The sequence below is a fragment of the Artemia sp. Qi Xiang Cuo genome, chromosome 6, assembly GCF_049724085.1.
Source record: "Artemia sp. Qi Xiang Cuo chromosome 6, ASM4972408v1, whole genome shotgun sequence".
In the NCBI taxonomy this organism is placed as follows: domain Eukaryota; kingdom Metazoa; phylum Arthropoda; class Branchiopoda; order Anostraca; family Artemiidae; genus Artemia; species Artemia sp. Qi Xiang Cuo.
Window position 1 is genome coordinate 13,732,798 of NC_142799.1, and position 19,642 is coordinate 13,752,439.

At 36.0% G+C, this 19,642-nt stretch overlaps 1 protein-coding gene across 1 annotated transcript in view; it reads right to left on the reverse strand.

Moving 5' to 3' along the window:
• Nucleotides 1-601: 601 nt before the first annotated feature.
• Nucleotides 602-19,642, reverse strand: part of LOC148950890 (uncharacterized) — a 122,065-nt gene continuing 103,024 nt past the window's right edge. Inside the window, exons 5-7 of the mRNA XM_089090941.1 lie at nucleotides 18,396-19,552; nucleotides 3,136-3,308; nucleotides 602-773 (exon numbers count right to left, since the gene is read on the reverse strand). Coding sequence (XP_088947067.1) covers nucleotides 602-773; nucleotides 3,136-3,308; nucleotides 18,396-19,552 — 1,502 coding nt within the window. The remainder of the gene's footprint in view (nucleotides 774-3,135; nucleotides 3,309-18,395; nucleotides 19,553-19,642) is intronic.

Here is a 19,642-nt window from a genome sequence, read left to right on the forward strand (position 1 = left end):
TAGTATTATTGTTATTTTTTTTATTATTTCTTTTGTTTTCTCTCTTTTTCTTTCTTTCTTTCTTATTATACTGAATTTAAAAGACGTTATATGTACGTCTTTTTTTTTACCTGATTCACCCCACGTCAACCGTTTGGTTTTGGGTAAATCATAATGACTTTTGTATGTACATTTTTTGATAAAGTTAATTAAATATATCAATAAATATCAATATATATATATATATATATATATATATATATATATATATATATATATATATATATATATATATATATATATATATATATATATATATATATATATATATATATATATATATATATATATATGTGTGTGTGTGTGTGTGTGTGTACATATATATCAATATAATTACTAAGACATCTTTCTTTTCTTCTTCTTTTTCGGACAGTCCAACTGAGTGGTAGCAAATCTATTTATTTTTTCACAGTATAAATTTCAAACGACATAAGTCGTTATATATAACAATAAAATGACTCAACTTTTCATTCTTTTTACTGTCATGTCGTTCAATAAAATATAACAATTTAGCGAGTGGTAATAAGAGGAATTAGCATAAAAGTGTAATTGAAAAGAAAAACTACCTGGGGAAGAAAGATTTTTCCCTTTGCAAGTACTCCCAGAGGTTTTTTTGTATTTTCCCAAGGACATCATTCAAACGCTGTATAGATCTTCGAAAATCTTGAATAATATGAACATGCGATGACATTGACGTTTCTGAAACCTTCTTCATAAGCGTCGAAAAATCAGAGCTAAAACATATTTAGAAAATTAAGCCACTGTTTAAGAAATATTTAGAACCGGTAAAAAAAAAAGAAAAAAAAGGCATCTATACCTTGTACTGAATCAAACGCATCACACATTATACCACCTTATCAGGCATCTAAAGGAGTATAAAAAGGATATGTAGTGGCTCAACACCCTATTTTTGGCTTCTCGAAAAAAAACGAACAAAGCGTGCTTTCATTTCTCACCCAGAATACTAACACACTTGTTTCTTCTCCTTTCATTGTTATACATAATTCCAATATCGTTTTAGTCAATCTCAAGTCTATGGAGTCCCAACCATCAAAAAATTCCTTCAAAAACCCAAATACAATTTCAAATAACTAGTCTTCGAAAACCTATTTTGCAGAAAAAGCAACTTTCTTTTCCGTAGGTACTTTTTGTAACTTCTCAGCTGTTCGTTTCTTCCCTTCAGTGTCTCTGTCGCTGACAATAGCTTCAACTTTCTCCCTTATTTCTTGCCATGTCTTTAACTGTATGTTATGTGTTCGTGTTTGAGCCAAACCAGTTCGTGATACTGATTAGATTATTTCCCAACGCCCATGAACTTTTGCTGATAACAAAGGGAGACCAACTTTCTCAAAAAATTTTCTCCAAGTTTAAGCGCATCGCCTATAGCGTCTGGCCACAGCCATAACTGTTCAGAAATTCTTGTTTTGTTACCCAGCAGCAAATAGTTGACGCCTTAGTAGTTTTATTCGTACAAATTTAGTATGACTATGGTGTGAATATTTGATTATTTTGACGCGCTGCTTGAATTCTACCTCAGACTTCTTAGATCTTTACCCGTTGGAAAAATATTTTTCTCAATAACATTCTTGTGAGTTTCATCTCTCCTACATCATAGTGAATTACTTAAAAGCTGTAGTTTCAAGACAAACTTAATTCGGATATTTCTTACGCAGAGGGGGAAGCCAAAAATAAAATGTCAGAGCCATATAACCTTCTACAAGGTTTCTTTGTTGTACAATATTCATTAATGAAGCATTTTGAAATGTCAAATTCATACATCAGGTTGGTACCAAAAAGCGACAGGCAGTGGCATATAATGGTCTAATTTTTTTTTAACTGGGGTTGGGAATGAAGCTATTTTAAACACGGATTCCTGCTCGCAACAGAAAGCTACGAAACCAATTTGAAGGCTTTGCCAAAATCTGCCAAGCCAATCTACGGTGGTTGTAGAAAGTGAGTTTGGTTACTATCATTTCGGTTTTAGAACACAGCTACATACTTCATAGCGATAAAATAAAAGTTCAAAATAGGGATAAAATCCTTTTTAATAGACAGTATATAGAAATTCACGAAAATACCAGATATTTCGGTCACATATACAGTGATCGTCATCAGTAGTAAAACTAAACAAAAACAATTTAAAACAAAAGTATATATACGAAATCAAATAAAACTACATATTGTTTAATTCTCTGATTTTTTTCAAAGCAAAGGCGGAAGCTAGCCTCTTTGACCTTCTTGGATTCGGTTCATTAGCGTTTAATGATATAAAATTTGGAAAGAGGTCAACTACATTGGGTGAAATTATCTACGACATACTTCATAGATACTTGTGCTTACTTATAATAATAATAACAGTATATTTTTAACCTGTTATAAACAGCAGGACAAAAGTGAAGTAATGAATCACAGAAAAAAATGAATAAGAAGTTATCAATTTAATGCTTCTTATCTAATAATAATCTGACGTGTCCTTTCCAAAAGTCTAAAAAGGGTCTTGATTTTGGAGGGCTTGCAAATCCTTAAAAAGGGGGTGTGACTTTTTCCAAGTCATGTTAGTTTAGTATTTAAATTACTAGTGGAGAAACAAAGAAATTTTAAGGCAAGATATAAAACTGCTATATAAATCCTTGTCACTGAATAAGCTGATACGGCTTCTACTGAAGACATATAATTAGAATTAATTTCAAATAAACTGCAATACTTGAATGAAATTTAAATATAATTTTGTTCAATTATGTTCAATAAAAATGATGTGAGAATAGAAGCAATTAAAAAAAGGATGAAATTTAAACAAAACGATGAATCCCCCCCCCCCATGTATGATTTTCAGCAATTGGAATATCTGGATATTTACATTTAATGGGCCAACAAAACACTTGCCATGCCTTCTGATAAAATCCTCAGTAGCACCTGAAAAATACAAGAAAACAACAGAAATAGTAACTCAGCTGGGAGAGGCACGCCGTCATATCTAGTCTCACCAATAGGCTTGATATCTTTCTTAGCAGAGATAGCATGTGACATAATCCTATCCCCTCCCTTAAACCTCTTCATGAATGTGGGTAAATATATTAAACTATGTAAGCAGTTAACCTGATACGGTGGAAACACGATGTTTCAACTGGAAGCAAAGTTTTTATGTCGACATTACTAGTAAACATTCCTTCAAGATAGACCCAACGTCTGTGTACATCATTCCAAACATCAAACAAAGGATTGGCACTGTCAAGTTTGGCTTCCCAAGTAGATGCCTTCTCTTCGAAAACCTAGAAAGAAATGTTTTTGTACATCGTCCAAATATGTATTTCGGAAAACTTTCTAAATCAAACTCTCATGAACAGAGGCGTGGCGAGGCATCATAATCTCAAAGATGTTCAACTCTTTACCTATTTTTTTTTACTAAAAATTCCATCCCCTTCTCTCAAAATATCTTTCTATCCTACATATTAGGAGATACTTTCAGACAAGACAAGGCAAACAAGCTAAATATCGCAATGCTTAAGGCATGACTTAAGCTTTCTTTAAAATATGAAATTCATATGCCGCCAGAACTTCTTTGTATCTTGGGCTGTTCTTCCAACTTCTCATTTTCAGAAAGCGAATCCTTTTCTGTATGGGAAACAGTAACTTCACGATTCCTAACTAAATTATTTGTTTCTGTTGGAGTGTTGGCAACAGAGAAACAGATACTTTAATCTTTATTTTGTCAATATTCTCAAGATGATTTATGAACGATGTTGTTTTTCCAAGTGATTGATGCATGGGCAGTTACAAATGGAAGATTGAAGATCGATTTTTGGAATGGCTTTTGTATTTTCAAGGCTTTTTTTGAAGAAGTATTAAAAAAAAGAGCGTTAAAATTGCAAAAGAAAAAAAAAAATCACATAAATAAATAAATCTTTAGTCTTCTTATAGATACCTCCTCATGCATCAATCACTCTGAAGAACACTATATTTTTGGAGGGGAGTGGCCTGGCAGCTTTACCATGAATTTTTGCTTTATGAATGTAGAAATAACTATTTAAGGCAGTTCTGAGGTTTTAGGTTCAGCTCAATTCAGACATGGGGTGGCTAACCTTTTCTGATTACCTGAATTTATTCACACTAATGCAAATTCAAGGTCATACTCAATCATTTGCCTCTCTGGACCATTTATTTTTTGTTATTCAAGACTACCCTTGACTTTGTTTCTTCTATTTCATTTTCTTTTTCTGTTATACAGACGCTACGATCTTTCACCGCCAGACAGCAGAGCAGGTTTGCTGACCTTAATCCGCTAGACAATTAAGAAAACACAAAAAAAAAGGATAAAAATCCTCCTGAGCCATTACTAGCTAATAGGGCGTCGAATCGACGTTTCAGCACCTGGGTCTTTTTTACAGGGACAAGTCGCAAGCTTGTCACCCAACCTTGCTGCCGCGGGGTCAAATCTCGGGTCTCCTATTGCCAAGCAGAGCATTAATCCACTGTGCTACAACAAGAGTAAAAACACAAGCGCTCGGTAATATTAAAAAAAAAACAACAACAAAACACACAAAAAAACAAAAAAAAAACGGAAAATAAAGGTTAAGAAAAAAACATAGCAGAAACAGGTCCGGCAAAAAAGCTAGTCTGTTTCTGTTCTGTTGTGTTTTTTTTTTTTTTTTGAAAACAGAAACAGGTTAGATAAAAACAGAAACAGTTCGAAGGCTTAACTGGAACACCACTTTCACAACAAGCACGCACATAGTTTGTTTTGTTTGGGTTCGCCTTCCTTCGCAACATCTACTCAAAGTGATAACCTTTTTTGGAGACACAACAGACCCCATATCCCAAAAAAAGGGGTATGTCAAAAATACCCATTTCGTGGTTTCCAGCGGTTGCTGCAAAATAGTGAAGGATGAAACTTAGCTCACAATACCCAAATTTAATTATTTTGAAAACAAATCGGATCGAAATAAGAAATACTTCATCACCATAGCCGAAAAACCCTGTAAAGAAACTTACAGATTCCTGGGTTAAACTACAAGCAAAATAATGTTTTTATGCCTTGGCAACAATGTTGTGTCCTCTTTTTTCTCTTTTTCCACGCTGCTGGCGGGGCACTTGAACATCATAGATGTGCTACTATATACACAGTGCCTTTTGTAATTACCAAAACACAATATGTAGAATTTCTTAATAGTTTTTTATTATAATCAACAACGAGCAACTTGCAAAATCTACCAATCTTATCACATCTGCTATAAAGGGAGTGGGAGTGGTAACAACCCTGGAGGCAGTATTTATTTGACGTTTTGACTGCTTTGAACAAGACCCCTATCTCAAAAGTTTGATCGGATGACACTGGGGGGGGGGAATGGCATTGGAAGGAGACTGGTTGCTCTGCGGTTGCTAAACAAAGGGAACTATAATTTATAATATCCAATCAAACGAACCCAATCCGAAATTTATATGACTAGCCTTTCCATATGAAGGCGCTCTGGAAAAAATACATAGCAAGAAGAATAGACTAAATTAATACGGTGCCACTGTTTCCTACAGACAGCGCTAAAGTGTTGTCTCTGGTTCATCGTATATAAGAAGTTGGCGTAAAAACTTCAGAAGGGGTTCACTCGATTGAAAATTAAAAGTTAAAGTGCTCTATTTACGAGTCAAAATGGATTGGGAGGTAAACATTAGACTTTCCAATGAATGGAATAGCTATGAGTGTTTTTGTTAATTAATTAAAAAAAAACTTTTTCCAAAAATTAAGCTTTTCAAAGAAAAATAAAGAACTTCATTAAACCAAGAATTAGCAAAAATAAAATCGAATAATCTGCCAAGCTTGAAACTACCAAAAATCAGCATCGATAAATAAATGGAACCTAAAACGGAAAAAAATTACGAAAAATACCTTAGCCGACTTCGAAACGAGCCGAAATTAACATAGGATTTGCGCAAAACCCCTATGCCTTCCCAAGGTCAGAACAAAGTTAGCACTTTACTGAAAAAATATATAAATGTTTTTACTTTTATAACTTTTATTAATCAAATAATTTTAACATTTTGATTACTAAATATCAGTATATGTATATTAAACTGACAATGCACATTCATTTGTATTTTTTCAGTAAAGTGCAAATTTTGTTCTGGCCTTGGGAAGGCATAGGGGTTTTGCGCCCAACTTATTGTAATTTCTGTTCGTTTTGGGTTTCATTTATTTATCGATGCTTATTTGTGGCGCTATTTGTTTCACGCTTGGTAGATTAACTGATTTTATTTTTGATCATTTTTTGTTTAATGGAGTTCTATACTTTTATTTGAAAAACTTATTTTGAGAAAAAAGTTTTTCTAATTAATTTCTGTTTGTTTTATATTGACATAATCTTATCAGAGAAAAAGAAAATAATACTTTAAATCTTTTCGTTTTTTAAGACTTCATAGTTTGGCCTGCTATTTGTATGCTGGAGAAAAATTTTCAGCCGTTTTTAACAACGTACACCCTATTAAAAATCTGGACACAAATAGTATTGTTTAATTTAGTTTCATACCTCTTCTAGTTGACCTGAAATGGAAAACTTGATACCATTCGCAAAAAAATCTGTCTACTTTCTTTGATAGCTGGGATACACTTACGCTATTTTTATTTGGTTAATTTTTATGTGCAGAATTGGGAGGATTGGCGTGGGAGGGTGGTAGTGGAAGGGGGATTAGTTGCCCTCAAATCACTTTCGACTATTAAAATGTGCATCAGCCCTTTCTATTTTCAATCGAATGAGCCCTTTTTGAAGTTCCCACGGCAACTCCTTCGATACGAAGTGCCCTGGTCAAAACAACAAAAAATAATACATTATACCCACTTCGATCTTTACTATAATTAATCAAAAAAACTATCCGAAAAATATTTTTTTAAGTGAAAATCTAATACCATTTCAAAATTAAGCTCAGGGGATACAAATACATTTTAAAATTCAAACTTAACATAACAAGAAAATTCTATCAACTAACGCCTAAAGTTAATAACAAATAAAAATCATATAAACAATACAAGCAAAAAACGTACAATAAGTAATAATCACTATGAATAATCGGATCTAAAAGCGAGTAATGCTTAGATTGAATATGGATCCGCCACTGCCTTGCACTCTCTGTTTCTTTCCTTGTTAGGGAGGAGAGCAGATGCCTAATAGGTGTGTGTTAATACCAAAACATTCTAACTCTCATTGGGCCTTCAGGTATAAACAGAATTAGTTCAACGGAAGGGGTAGGGAAAAAGGGCGTGGGGGGGGGGGGGGTTATTTGCCCTTCGATCAATTTTGACTCTTAAGAGCTGGACTAAAACTTCCAATTTCCAATCAAATAAGCCCTCTCTGAACTTTATACGAGAATCCCTTCTTGCCCCGGACCCTGGGGGGTTTTGTCGACGCCAGAGTTTTGTTACTTAACCTTTCAACTATTTTTAACAAAATGGTATTTTTAACCCTTGCATATAAAGCAGCTCCGGGGGGGAAATAATAAAAAATATTGAAGCTATATAAGATTTATACATTTATTTATGTTTGCACCGGTTATCTTTATGGTTGTAAGATAGTTAATTTTAATTTCTGTTCGATCGGGGTTTTAGGCTTCTTAAGTGAGGCGATACCCAAACTCTTGTTTGTAGTTATTTTATTCGATTCAAACTACGTTTAATAAAATGGCTGTCTCAAAAGTTTTATTGGATGTGCTTGGGGAAAAGGTGGACGTGAGAGGGGGGTTAGTTGCCCTCAAATCACTTTGGACTGTTAAAAGGGCACTAGCCCTTTGAATTTCCAATCGAATGAGCCTTTTTTGACGTTTCTACAACACCACCTTCTATAAAAACCTTATATGCCCCCAGGGTATAACTTAAAACCCTTGCGTTGAGGGTTGTGGGGGAGTGTCCTCCTCAAAAACATATTTTCTATCTAAAAGCAACTACGTGGAACAAAATGGCTATCTCAAAATTTTGATTGGATGTGTTTGGGGGAATGATGGGCGTGGGGGGGCTATTTGCCCTCCAATCTCTTTCGACTATTAAAAAGGACACTAGCCCTTTGAATTTCCAATCGAATGAGACTTTTTTGAAGTTTCTACGACAACGCCTTCTATAAAAACCTTATATGCCCCCAGGGCATAACTTAAAACCCTTACCCTGAGGGTTGTGGGGGAGTGTCCTCCTCAAAAAAATATTTTCTACTTGGAAATTAACTACGCTGAACAAAATGGCTATCTCAAAATATTTATTGGATGTGTTTGGGGGAATGATGGGAGTGGGGGGTGGGGCTAGTGGCCCTCCAATCATCTTTGACTATTAAAAAGGGCTCTAGCCCGTTTAATTTCCAATCGAATGAGCCTGTTTTGAAGTTTCTACGACAACACCTTCTATAAAAACTTTATATGCCCTGAGAGTAGAAATTAAAACCCTTTCCCTGAGGGTTGGGGGGGGAGTATTCTCCTCAAAAACATATCTTCTATTTTGAAATCATATACGCTGAACAATATGGCTATCTCAAAATTTTTATTGGATGTGTTTGGGGAAATGATGGGCGAGGGGGGGGGTAGTTGCCCTTCAATCACATTCGACTATTAAAAAGGGCAGTAGCCATTTGAATTTCCAATCGAATGAGACTTTTTTGAAGTTTCTACGACAACGCCTTCTATAAAAACCTTATTTACCCCCAGGGCATAACTTAAAACTCTTGCCCTGACGGTTGTGGGGGAGTGTCCCTCTCAAAAATATATTTTCTATCTGGAAATCAACTACGCTGAACAAAATGGCTATCTCAAAATTTTGATTGGGGGTTAGTTGCCCTCCAATCATTTTCGACTATTAAAAAGGGCACTAGAACTCTCGATTTCCAATTGAATGAGCCCCCTTTGGAGTTTCTAAGACGACCCCTTCCATATGAAGTGCCTCGGGGAAAAAATAATAATAATAATAATAAAACATTGAAGCCGTATGGCCTTCACTATAGGCAGCGCTACAGCGTTGCCTCTGAAAAAATGTCAAGCCTTCCAATCACTTTCGACTATTAAAAAGGACACAAGGCCTTTCCATTTCCAATTGAATGAGCCCTTTTTGAAACGACAACGCTTTCTATAAACACCTTATATACCCCCAGGGCATAAATTACAACCCTTACCCTAAGGTCTGTCAGGGTGGTTGTCATCCTCTAAAACCAAATTTCCAGAACTACCAACTACGTTAAACAACATGGCTATCTCAAAATTTTGATTGGATGTGTTTGGGGAAATGGTGGGCGTCCGAGGGGCAGTAGTCGCTCTCCAATCACTTTTAACTATTAAAAATGGCCCTAGCCCTTTCAATTGCGAATCTAATGAGCCCTTTTTAAGTTTATACGACAAAACTTTCAATAAAAGTCTTATATGCCCCCAGGGCAGAACCTACAACCTTTGCCCTTGGGGCTCTGGGGAATTTGTCATCCTTATATACATAATTTATAGAACTTTCAACTACGGTGAACAAAATGACTATCTGAAAATTTTACTTGGATGTGTTTGGAGGAATGGTGCGCGCAAGAGAGGGGTTAATTACTCTCCACTCACTTTCGACTATTAAAAAGGGCAATTTCAATTTCCAATCAAATGAGCCCTTTTTGAAGTTTCTATAACAACTTTCTATATAAACTTTATATGCCCCCAGGGCATAACTTAAAACCCTTGCACTGAGGGCTCTGAGGGGGTTATCATCCTAAAATAGCCTAGTTTCAAGAACTTTCAACTACGTTGAACAAAATGGATATCTCCGAATTTTGATTGGATGTGTTTGGGAAAATAGAGGGCGTGAGAGGGGCGTTAGTCGCTCTCCAATCACTTTCAACTATTAATAAAAAAGACACTAACTCTTTCAATTTCCAATTGAATGAGCCTTTTTGAAGTTTCTTCGCTTTCAATAAAAACCTTATACGCCCCCTGTGCATAACTTACAACCCTTGCCCTGACGGCTGAGTGGGGGGGGAGAGGTTTTCATCCTTAAAGATCTAATTTCCAAAACTTTCAACTACGTTGAATAACATGGCCATCTAAAATATTGATTGGATGTGTTTCGGGAAAAAATAGGAATGAGAGGGGGGTTAGTCGCCTTCCAATCACTTTCGACTATTAAAAAAGGCACTAGCCCTTTGAATTTCCAATCGAATGAGCCCTTTTTCAAGTTTCTAAGACAAAGCTTTCAATATAAACCTTATATAACCCCAGGGCATAACTTATAACCCTTGCCCTGAAGACTGTGGGGGGGGAGTGTCCTGCTTAAAGGTATAGTTTCCTGAACTTTGACATGCGTGAAACAAAATGGCTATCTCAAAATCTTTATTGGATGTGTTTGGGGAAATAGTGGGCGTGAAAGAGGTGTTAGTTGCTTTCCAATCACTTTCGACTATTAAAAATGGCACTAGCCATTTCAATTTACAATCGAATGAACCCTCTTTGAAGTTTCTACGACAACGCGTTATATTAAAACCTTATATGTCCCCCTGGGCATAATTTACAACCCTTGCCCTGAGGGCTGTGGGGGGAGGGTTGTCATCCTCAAAGACCTAATTTTCAGAACTTAAAACTACGTTGAATAAAACGGCTATCTAAAAGTTTTGATTAGATGTGTTTGGGGAAAAGGTGGGCGTGAAAGGCGGGTTAGGTGCCCTCTAATCATTTTCGACTATTTAAAAGGGCACTAGCCCTTTGAATTTCCAATCGAATGAGCCTGTTTAAAGTTTATACGACAACACCTTCTTTAAAAAACCTTATATGCCCCCAGGGCATAACTTCCAACCCTTGCCCTATGGGAGACTGTCCTTAAAAACATAATTTCTATCTGGAAATCAACTACACTGAACAAAATGGCTATCTCGAAATTTTGATTGGATGTGTTTCGGGAAATGGTGGGCGTGGAATGGGTGTTAGTCAACTTCAAATCACTGTCGACTATTGAAAAAGGCACAATCCACCCCAATTTACAATTGAATGAGCGCTTTACGAAGTTTCTACGACAACTTCTTCGATACGAAGTGCCCTGCTCTAAAGGAAAAAATTAATAAATAAAACATTGTGCCAACATCGTTCTTATATAACCCCAAGGCATAACTTAAAACCCTTGCACTGAGGACTGTAGGGGAGTGTCCTCCTCTTCACTTAGTCCCCGTTTCTTGTCTCGTTCTCGAGTGTCCTCGTTCTTTACTTAGGCTCGCGCTGCCTAATATTTATGCAACAACTTTGTATATAAACCTTATATGCCCCCAGGACATAACTTACAACCCTTGCACTGAGAGCTCTGAAGGGGTTATCATCCTAAAAGACCTAATTTCCAGAACGTTCTACTACGTTGAACAAAATGGATATCTCAAAATTTTGATTGGATGTGTTTTGAGAGGGGCGTTAGTCACTATCCAATCACTTTCAACTATTAAAAAAGGCACTAACCCCTTGGATTTTCAATTGAATGAGCTCTTTTGAAGTTTCTATGACAGCACTGTCAATAAAAACTTTATATGCCCCAGGGCATAACTTACAACCCTGCACTGAGGGCTCTGAGGGTGTTATCATCCTAAAAGACCAACTTTCCAGGACTTTAAACTACGTTGAACAAAACGGATATCTCAAAACTTTAATTCGATGTGTTTGGAAAAATGGTGGGCGTGAGAGTGGCGTTAGTCGTTATCCGATCACTTTCAACTTACAACCCATTCCAATCACTTTCATCATACAAGCCCTTTCAATTTCCAATTGAATGAGCCCTTTTGAAGTTTCTACGACAAAGCTTTCAATAAAAACTTTATATGCCCCCAGGGCATAACTTACAACCCATATCCTGAGGGCTGTATGGTTGTCATCCTGAAAGACCAAATTTCCAAAACTTTCAACTACGTTGAATACAATGGCTATCTAAAAATTTTGATTGGATGTGTTTGGGGAAGTGGTGGGCGTGAGAGGGGGGTTAGTTGCCCTCAAATCACTTTCGACTATTAAAAAGGGTAATGGCCCTTTGAATTTCAAATCGAATGAGCCCTTTTTAAAGTTTCTACGACAAAGATTTCAATAAAAACCTTATATGCCCCGAGTGTATAACTTATATTCCTTGCCCTGAGGGTTGTGGGGGAGTGTTCTCCTCAAAAACAAATATTCTTTCTGGAAACCAACTACGCTGAACAATATGGATACCTCAAAATTTCTATTGGATGTGTTGGGGGGAAGGATGGGTGGGGGGGGCTAGTTGCCTTCCAATCACTTTTGACTATTAAAAAGGGCACTAGCCCTTTGAATTTCCAATCGAATGAGTTTTTTTTTTAAGTTTCTACGACAAAGCCTTCTTTAAAAACCTTATATGCCCCCAGGGAATAACTTAAAATCCTTGCCCTGAGGGCTGTGGGGGAGTGTTCTCCTCAAAAATATATTTTCTATTTGGAAATCAACTAGGCTGAATAGAATGACTATCTCAAAATTTTGATTGGATGTGTTTGGGGAAATGATAGGCGTGGGGGGGGGGGCTAGTTGCTCTCAAATCACTTTCGACTATTAAAAAGGGTAATTGTCCTTTGAATTTCAAATCGAATGAGCCATTTTTCAAGTTTCTACGACAAAGATTTCAATAAAAACCTTATATGCCCCAAGGGCATAACTTATAACCCTTGCCCTGAGGGTTGTGGGGGAGTGTCCTCCTCAAAAATATGTTTTCTATCTGGAAATTAACTACGTTGAAAAAAATGGATATCTCAAATTTTTTTTTGGTTTTGTTTGGGGTAATTTTGGGGGTGGGGGGGGGGGGGCTAGTTGCCCTCCAATCACTTTCGACTATTAGAAAGGGCACTAGCCCCTAGAATTTCCAATCGAATGAGTTTTTTTTGAAGTTTCTACGACAATGCCTTCTTTAAAAACCTTATATGCCCCCAGGGAATAACTTAAAACCCTTGCCCTAAGGGCTGTGGGGGAGTGTTCTCCTCAAAAAGATATTTTCTATTAGGAAATCAACTAGGCTGAATAGAATGACTATCTCAAAATTTTGATTGTATGTGTTTGGGGAAATGATAGGCGTGGGGGGGGGGGCTAGTTGCTCTCCAATCACTTTCGACTATTAAAAAGGCCACTAGCTCTTTGAATTTCCAATCGAATGAGCATTTTTTGAAGTTTCCGCCTTCTATAAAAATCTTATATGCCCTCAGGGCATAACTTAAAACTCTTGCCCTGAGGGTTGTGGGGGATTGTCCTACTCAAAAAACATATTTTCTATCTGGAAATCAACTACTCTGAACAAATTGGCTATCTCAAAGTTTTGATTGGATGTGTTTAAGGGAATGATGGGCGTGGGCGGGGGGGGGGGGGGGCTAGTTGCCCTCTAATCACTTTAGACTATTAAAAAGGATACTAGCCCTTTGAATTTCCTATCGAATGAGCCTGTTTTGAAGTTTCTACGATAAAGATATTTTCTATTTGGAAATCAACTACGCTGAATAGAATGACTATCTCAAAATTTGGATTGGATGTGTTTGGGGAAATGATAAGCGTGGGGGGGGGGGGCTAGTTGCTCTACAATCACTTTCGACTATTAAAAAGGCCATTAGCTCTTTGAATTTCCAATAGAATGAGCATTTTTTGAAGTTTCCGCCTTCTATAAAAACCTTATATGCCCCCAGGGCATAACTTAAAACCCTTGCCCTGACGGTTGTGGGGGAGTGTCCTCCTTGAAAACATATTTTCTATCTGGAAATCAACTACGCTGAACAAAGTGGCTATCTCACAGTTTTGATTGGACGTGTTTGGGGGAATGAGGGGCGGGGGGGGGGGCTAGTTGCCCTCTAATCACTTTCGACTACTAAAAAGGGTACTAGCCCTTTGAGTTTCCAATCAAATGAACCTGCTTTGAAGTTTTTACGATAACACCCTCTATAAAAACCTTACATGCCCCCAGGGCATAACTTAAAACCCTTGCCCTGAGGGTTGTGGGGGAGTGTCCTCCTCAAAAACATATTTCCTATCTGGAAATCAACTACGCTGAACAAAATGCTATCTCAAAATTTGGATTGGATGTGTTTGGGGGAATGATAGGCGTGGGGGGGGGGGGCTAGTTGCCCTCCATTCCAATTGAATGAGCCCTTTTCGAAGTTTCTACGACAACTCCTTCGATACGAAGGGCCCGGGTATGGAGAATAAAACACATTGTGCCCATCGTTCTTTACTTAGGCAGCGCTAACGCGCTGCCTATAAAATTGACATTGCATGTTGAGTGAGAAATTGATCAAAACTAAAATACACTATGTGTATCTAAGGTTGTCAAAAGGGTGTATCTGCGATACCTAAGGAAAAAATGAAACTTGAGGCAATGAGAAGGGGAGATACTAGATTAATACTTGTCAATGTTCAAGATCAAAACATAAGGGGGGCTTTATATTAGCTTCCATTAGCCAATAGAACGTTTAGAGAAGAAATGAAAAGATACAAACTATTCTTTGTTTAACCTATGAAAAAGACCACGTCAATAAAAAATAACCAGAAATCAATCTAAAGAACTTTTTCTAAAAAACATGATGGTGATTTTTCTTCTTTTTTAATCATAGACAGCGCAATAGCGTTGCCTAAGTAAAGAGTGATGTGGGCACAATGTATAATTTTTTTTTAGACCAGGGCACTTCGTATCAAAAAAAGTTGTCGTAGAAACTTCAAAAGGGGCTCATTCGATTGTAAATTCAAAGGGATAGGAGGTCAGTAATAATCGAAAGTGATGGGAGGGCAACTAACCCCACTCCTACGCCCACCCTTTCCCCAAACACCATCAATCAAAATTTCGAGATAGCCATTTTGTTCAACGTAGTTCAAAGATCCGGACATTATGTCTTTGAGGTTGACAAGCGCCCCACCCAGAGCCCTTAGATTAAGGGTTGTAAGTTATGCCCTGGGTGCATTTTAGGTTTATATAGAAAGGGTGATCGTGTAAACTTCGAAGAGGGCTCAATGGATTGCTCCTCGTTTTTTCCCGAAATGCATCTGATTTAAATTTTGAGATGGCCATTTATTGTCGAAGATACTTTGAAAACAGCTCATTCGATTGGAGATTGAAAGGGCCAGTATTCTTTTTACTAGTAGAAAGTGATTGGAGGACAACTAATCACCCTCCCTCGCCCACCATCTCCCCAAACGCAGCCAATCAAAATTTTCAGATAGCCATTTGTTGAACGTAATTGAAAAGACTGGAAATTATGTCTTCGAGGATGTCAGTCCCCTATACAGCCCTCAGGGCAAGGTAAGTTAAGCTCTGGGTGCATACAAGGTGTATACAGAAAGAGTTGTCGTAAATACTTCAGAGGAGGCTTGCTGGATTCGTAATCAGAAGTTCTAGTGCCCTTTTTAAGATTCAGAGTGATCAGGGGGGGATAAACCCCACCTCCACAACCTCGTATTTTCCCGTAATGCATCTGATAAAAATTTTGTGATGGTCATTTGTTGTCGTAGAAACTTAGAAAGAGGCTCATTCAATTGGAAATTGAAAGGGTTAGTGCCCTTTTTATTAGTCAAAAGTGATTGGAGGGCAAAAAGATAGCCATTTTTTTCAGTATAGCAGAAATGTCCAGTAACTATGTCTTTGGAGATATTAGGTATGTCAACCCCCCACAATTATGTAATTGTCCCATTATGATTTAAAACTAAATGTTGCTTTAAAAATCAATCAAAAGGTATTATGTTAAATGGTTGCCAATAAGACACCTCAGCAATATATCGGGAACAACTGGGGGTATTAAGTTGAAATTTTGGGGATATTACTAGTACTACTTCTGTTCTTACAATTTAAATAAATCAAAAGAGTGTAGGTGTATCCAGGTTGTCAAAGAGCATAGAGAATCTTTTGGGAATGAAATTAAGTTTTACTTTCCAGGTCAATTTCAGAAGCTATAAAATTAAATTAAAAAATACTGTGTGGGTTAGGAATAAAAATTGTTAAAACGTTTCTCCAGCATAGAAAGAACAACCCATGCCACAGATTCTTATGGAAGAAAACTGAAAAGATATACAATATTTTTTTTTTTTTTTCATGAAAAAGACTATGTCAATGAAAAACGAACAGAAATTAATTTAAAAAACTTTTCCACAAGACAAGTTTTTCAAAGAAAAGTAAAGAACTCCAGTAAGGCAAGAATGAGCAAAAATAATGTCAAGTAATCTTCCAAGCTTAAAACTACCCCAAATAAATAAATGAAACAGATTTTATAAAACCTAACCGAGTCAAACTCAAAGCAAACATTAACATGAGTATGGCTGATAATCCCCATGCCTTCTCAAGATCAGAACACAATTTGCGCTTTACTGAAAATAAAATACGTTTGAAGTATTTTCATCTTTCTTACTTTCATAAATGAAAAATCATCAAAACCTTAACAAAGAAATGTCAGTATATGTCAATTTAACTCACAATCCACGGTCACTTGTTTATTTATTGTTGTTTTTTTTTGGTAAAGCGCAAATTGTGTTCTGGTCGTGAGAAGCCACAAGGGTTATCAGCCCTACTCATGTTAAATTTTGCTCGTTTTGAGTTTGATCCGTCTATCTATTGTAATTTCCGTTCGTTTTGAGTTTCATTTTTGTATTGATGTTGATTTGTGGCAATTTTATAATTGGAAGACTATTTGACTTTATTTTTGCTCATTCTTGGCTTAATGGAGCTCTTTACTTTTCTTTGAAAAACTTGTTTTGTGGAAAAAGTTTTAAAATTATTTTATGTTCATTTTTTATTGACATTCTCTTTTTCATTGACTTGGCTATTTATTGTAATTTCTGCTCGTTTTGAGTTTCATTTAATTATTGATAGTGATTTATGGTAATTTTACGCTTGGAAGATTATTTGACTTTATTTTTGCTCATTCTTGACTTAATGGATCTCTTTATTTTTCTTTGAAAAACTTGTTTTGTGGAAAAAGTTTTAAAATTATTTTATGTTCATTTTTTATTGACATTCTCTTTTTCATTGACTTGGCTATTTATTGTAATTTCTATTCGTTTTGAGTTTCATTTAATTATTGATAGTGATTTATGGTAATTTTACGCTTGGAAGATTATTTGACTTTATTTTTGCTCATTCTTGACTTAATGGATCTCTTTATTTTTCTTTGAAAAACTTGTTTTGTGGAAAAAGTTTTAAAATTATTTTATGTTCATTTTTATTGGCATTCTTTTTTCATTGACTCGGCTATTTATTGTAATTTCTGTTCGTTTTGAGTTTCATTTAATTATTGATAGTGATTTATGGTAGTTTTACGCTTGGAACATTATTTGACTTTATGTTTGCTCATTCTTGGCTTAATGGAGCTCTTTACTTTTCTTTGAAAAACTTGTTTTGTGGAAAAAGTTTTAAAATTATTTTATGTTCATTTTTTATTGACATTCTCTTTTTCATTGACTTGGCTATTTATTGTAATTTCTGTTCGTTTTGAGTTTCATTTAATTATTGATAGTGATTTATGGTAATTTTACGCTTGGAAGATTATTTGACTTTATTTTTGCTCATTCTTGACTTAATGGATCTCTTTATTTTTCTTTGAAAAACTTGTTTTGTGGAAAAAGTTTTAAAATTATTTTATGTTCATTTTTTATTGACATTCTCTTTTTCATTGACTTGGCTATTTATTGTAATTTCTGTTCGTTTTGAGTTTAATTTAATTATTGATAGTGATTTGTGTTAGTTTTACACTTGGATGATTATTCGACTTTATTTCTGCTCATTTTTGGCTTAATGGATCTCTTTATTTTTCTTTGAAAAACCCGTCTTATGGAAAAAGTTTTTTAATTAATATTATGATAAATCAAAACCCATAGCTCATACTAAAGATTATCTTCGGTACAGTAAAATTTACATTCTGGTCTTTACAGTAAACGTTAGCAATAGTCCTCTTCTTGGTAGTTGTTACTTGTTTAAAGTTTAATTTGGTTATTTATTATTGTTTCTACTCGTTACAGTTTTCATTTATCTATTAATTGGGATTTATGGTAGCTTTAAGCAAGAAAAATTATTTGACTGTCTTTTCTACTCATCCTTGATATAATCCAACTCTTTACTTTCATTGAAAAAAAACAGGTTTTATTGAATAATTTTTTTTTTAATTAATTATAATTAGGAGCCCACTGATAAACATGAGCACATAGTTCAAACCTGGAAGCATAGGACATGAAATAAACTCGCGTGGAATACGTTGATGTCAAACTTGTTTGAAATATGAGGAATTACACAGAAATAGGGGAACGGAGAGAGGTCGTTCTTTACAAAATAGTAACTAACCTTATTGTATTATTTCGTCCTCAGAAATACTAGGCTTGTTAGAAATGGGCAATATAAACCTCCGAGATCCAGATATAATAAAAGATGAAAAAATACATACCTTAGGCTTCTTTTTTGTTATTTTGGCACATCGTCTTATTTTGCAAACTTGGCGACATTTATCATTTGTACAGGGGGCGCATTTTCCACAACTGTCTTTTTTCACACAACCTGCACACTCACCACAGCGTTTTCGCTTAGTTTTTCGCCAGGGAACTGAATTTAGGTCTGACATTATCATACAACTGGTACGAAATCCTTCAACAACCCCACATGTCCTACTCATTTCTGAGCTTGGGATCGATGGTATTTGGGCAGCGGTTCTCCCAGGGTGTTTTAATGCAACCATTTTCACCCTAGGTTTCCTCCACCTCTCAGTTTTCTTGACAGGAATTGATGTAGTGTTGGGATTCTCTTGGTAACGTCTTGATAGAAAATGTTCAGTTTGAGGAGGAGAATGAGGAAATAGTATATTATTTTTTGCTCGTTCTGGCTGTATAATTAGAGATTTGCTAAGAGCCACTATAGCTTCTCCCATTCCACTCGAGAAAGTAAGATCTTTTTTTTCATTATTTGAATGAACTTGTTCCGTCGTCAAAGGTGGTACACTTTGTAAACTAGAAGGAGGATGCTGTAAGAACATAGGCCTAGTATGAGACAAAGGCAAAAGTTTGCAAGAAAATGGAAAGTTTCCCGGAAAATACGATTGAAAAGACGACATTCGAGGATCCCTAAGTGCATCAGATGTTTCCCAAAATTTGACAGTTGTAGCTTGAGAAGGCTCTGGTGATGGTAGAACCTCAGTTTTTCCCAGCTCCAGCATTGTTGAACCTCCTTGGTCATTTTTGGGGCTCAATGGTCTGTACTGAATATTTCCATTCTGATTTATCTGCCCTGGCATATTAGGATTAGATAAATCCGTTAAAGAAGCAGTAAGACTTTCTCCATAGAAGTCCCGCGTTTTACCAGAAATATCAGGCTGCCCAATGTCAAGAGATCTTCCAGGTAATGCTTCAAAATTACTTTCGATGCCCAAACTAATTAAAGGAGGTGGCGATCTAATCGGATCATCGTAGAAGCCTTGTTCCAAATTGAACCTTAAGCTGTCATGCGTAAACATTTCAGGGGCAGTCAACAAAAAGTTTGACCCGGCTGAATTTGATCCCGAGCTGCTGCAACTTTGTCCATTACCCATTGTATTTCCAGTATCCGAGTCACCTAAAAGAGATAACATGGTTCACACATGAAAAGAAGCACAATTTCTGGAACGATACACATCCGTGAGAGCTGTTCTACATAAGCTCTGTC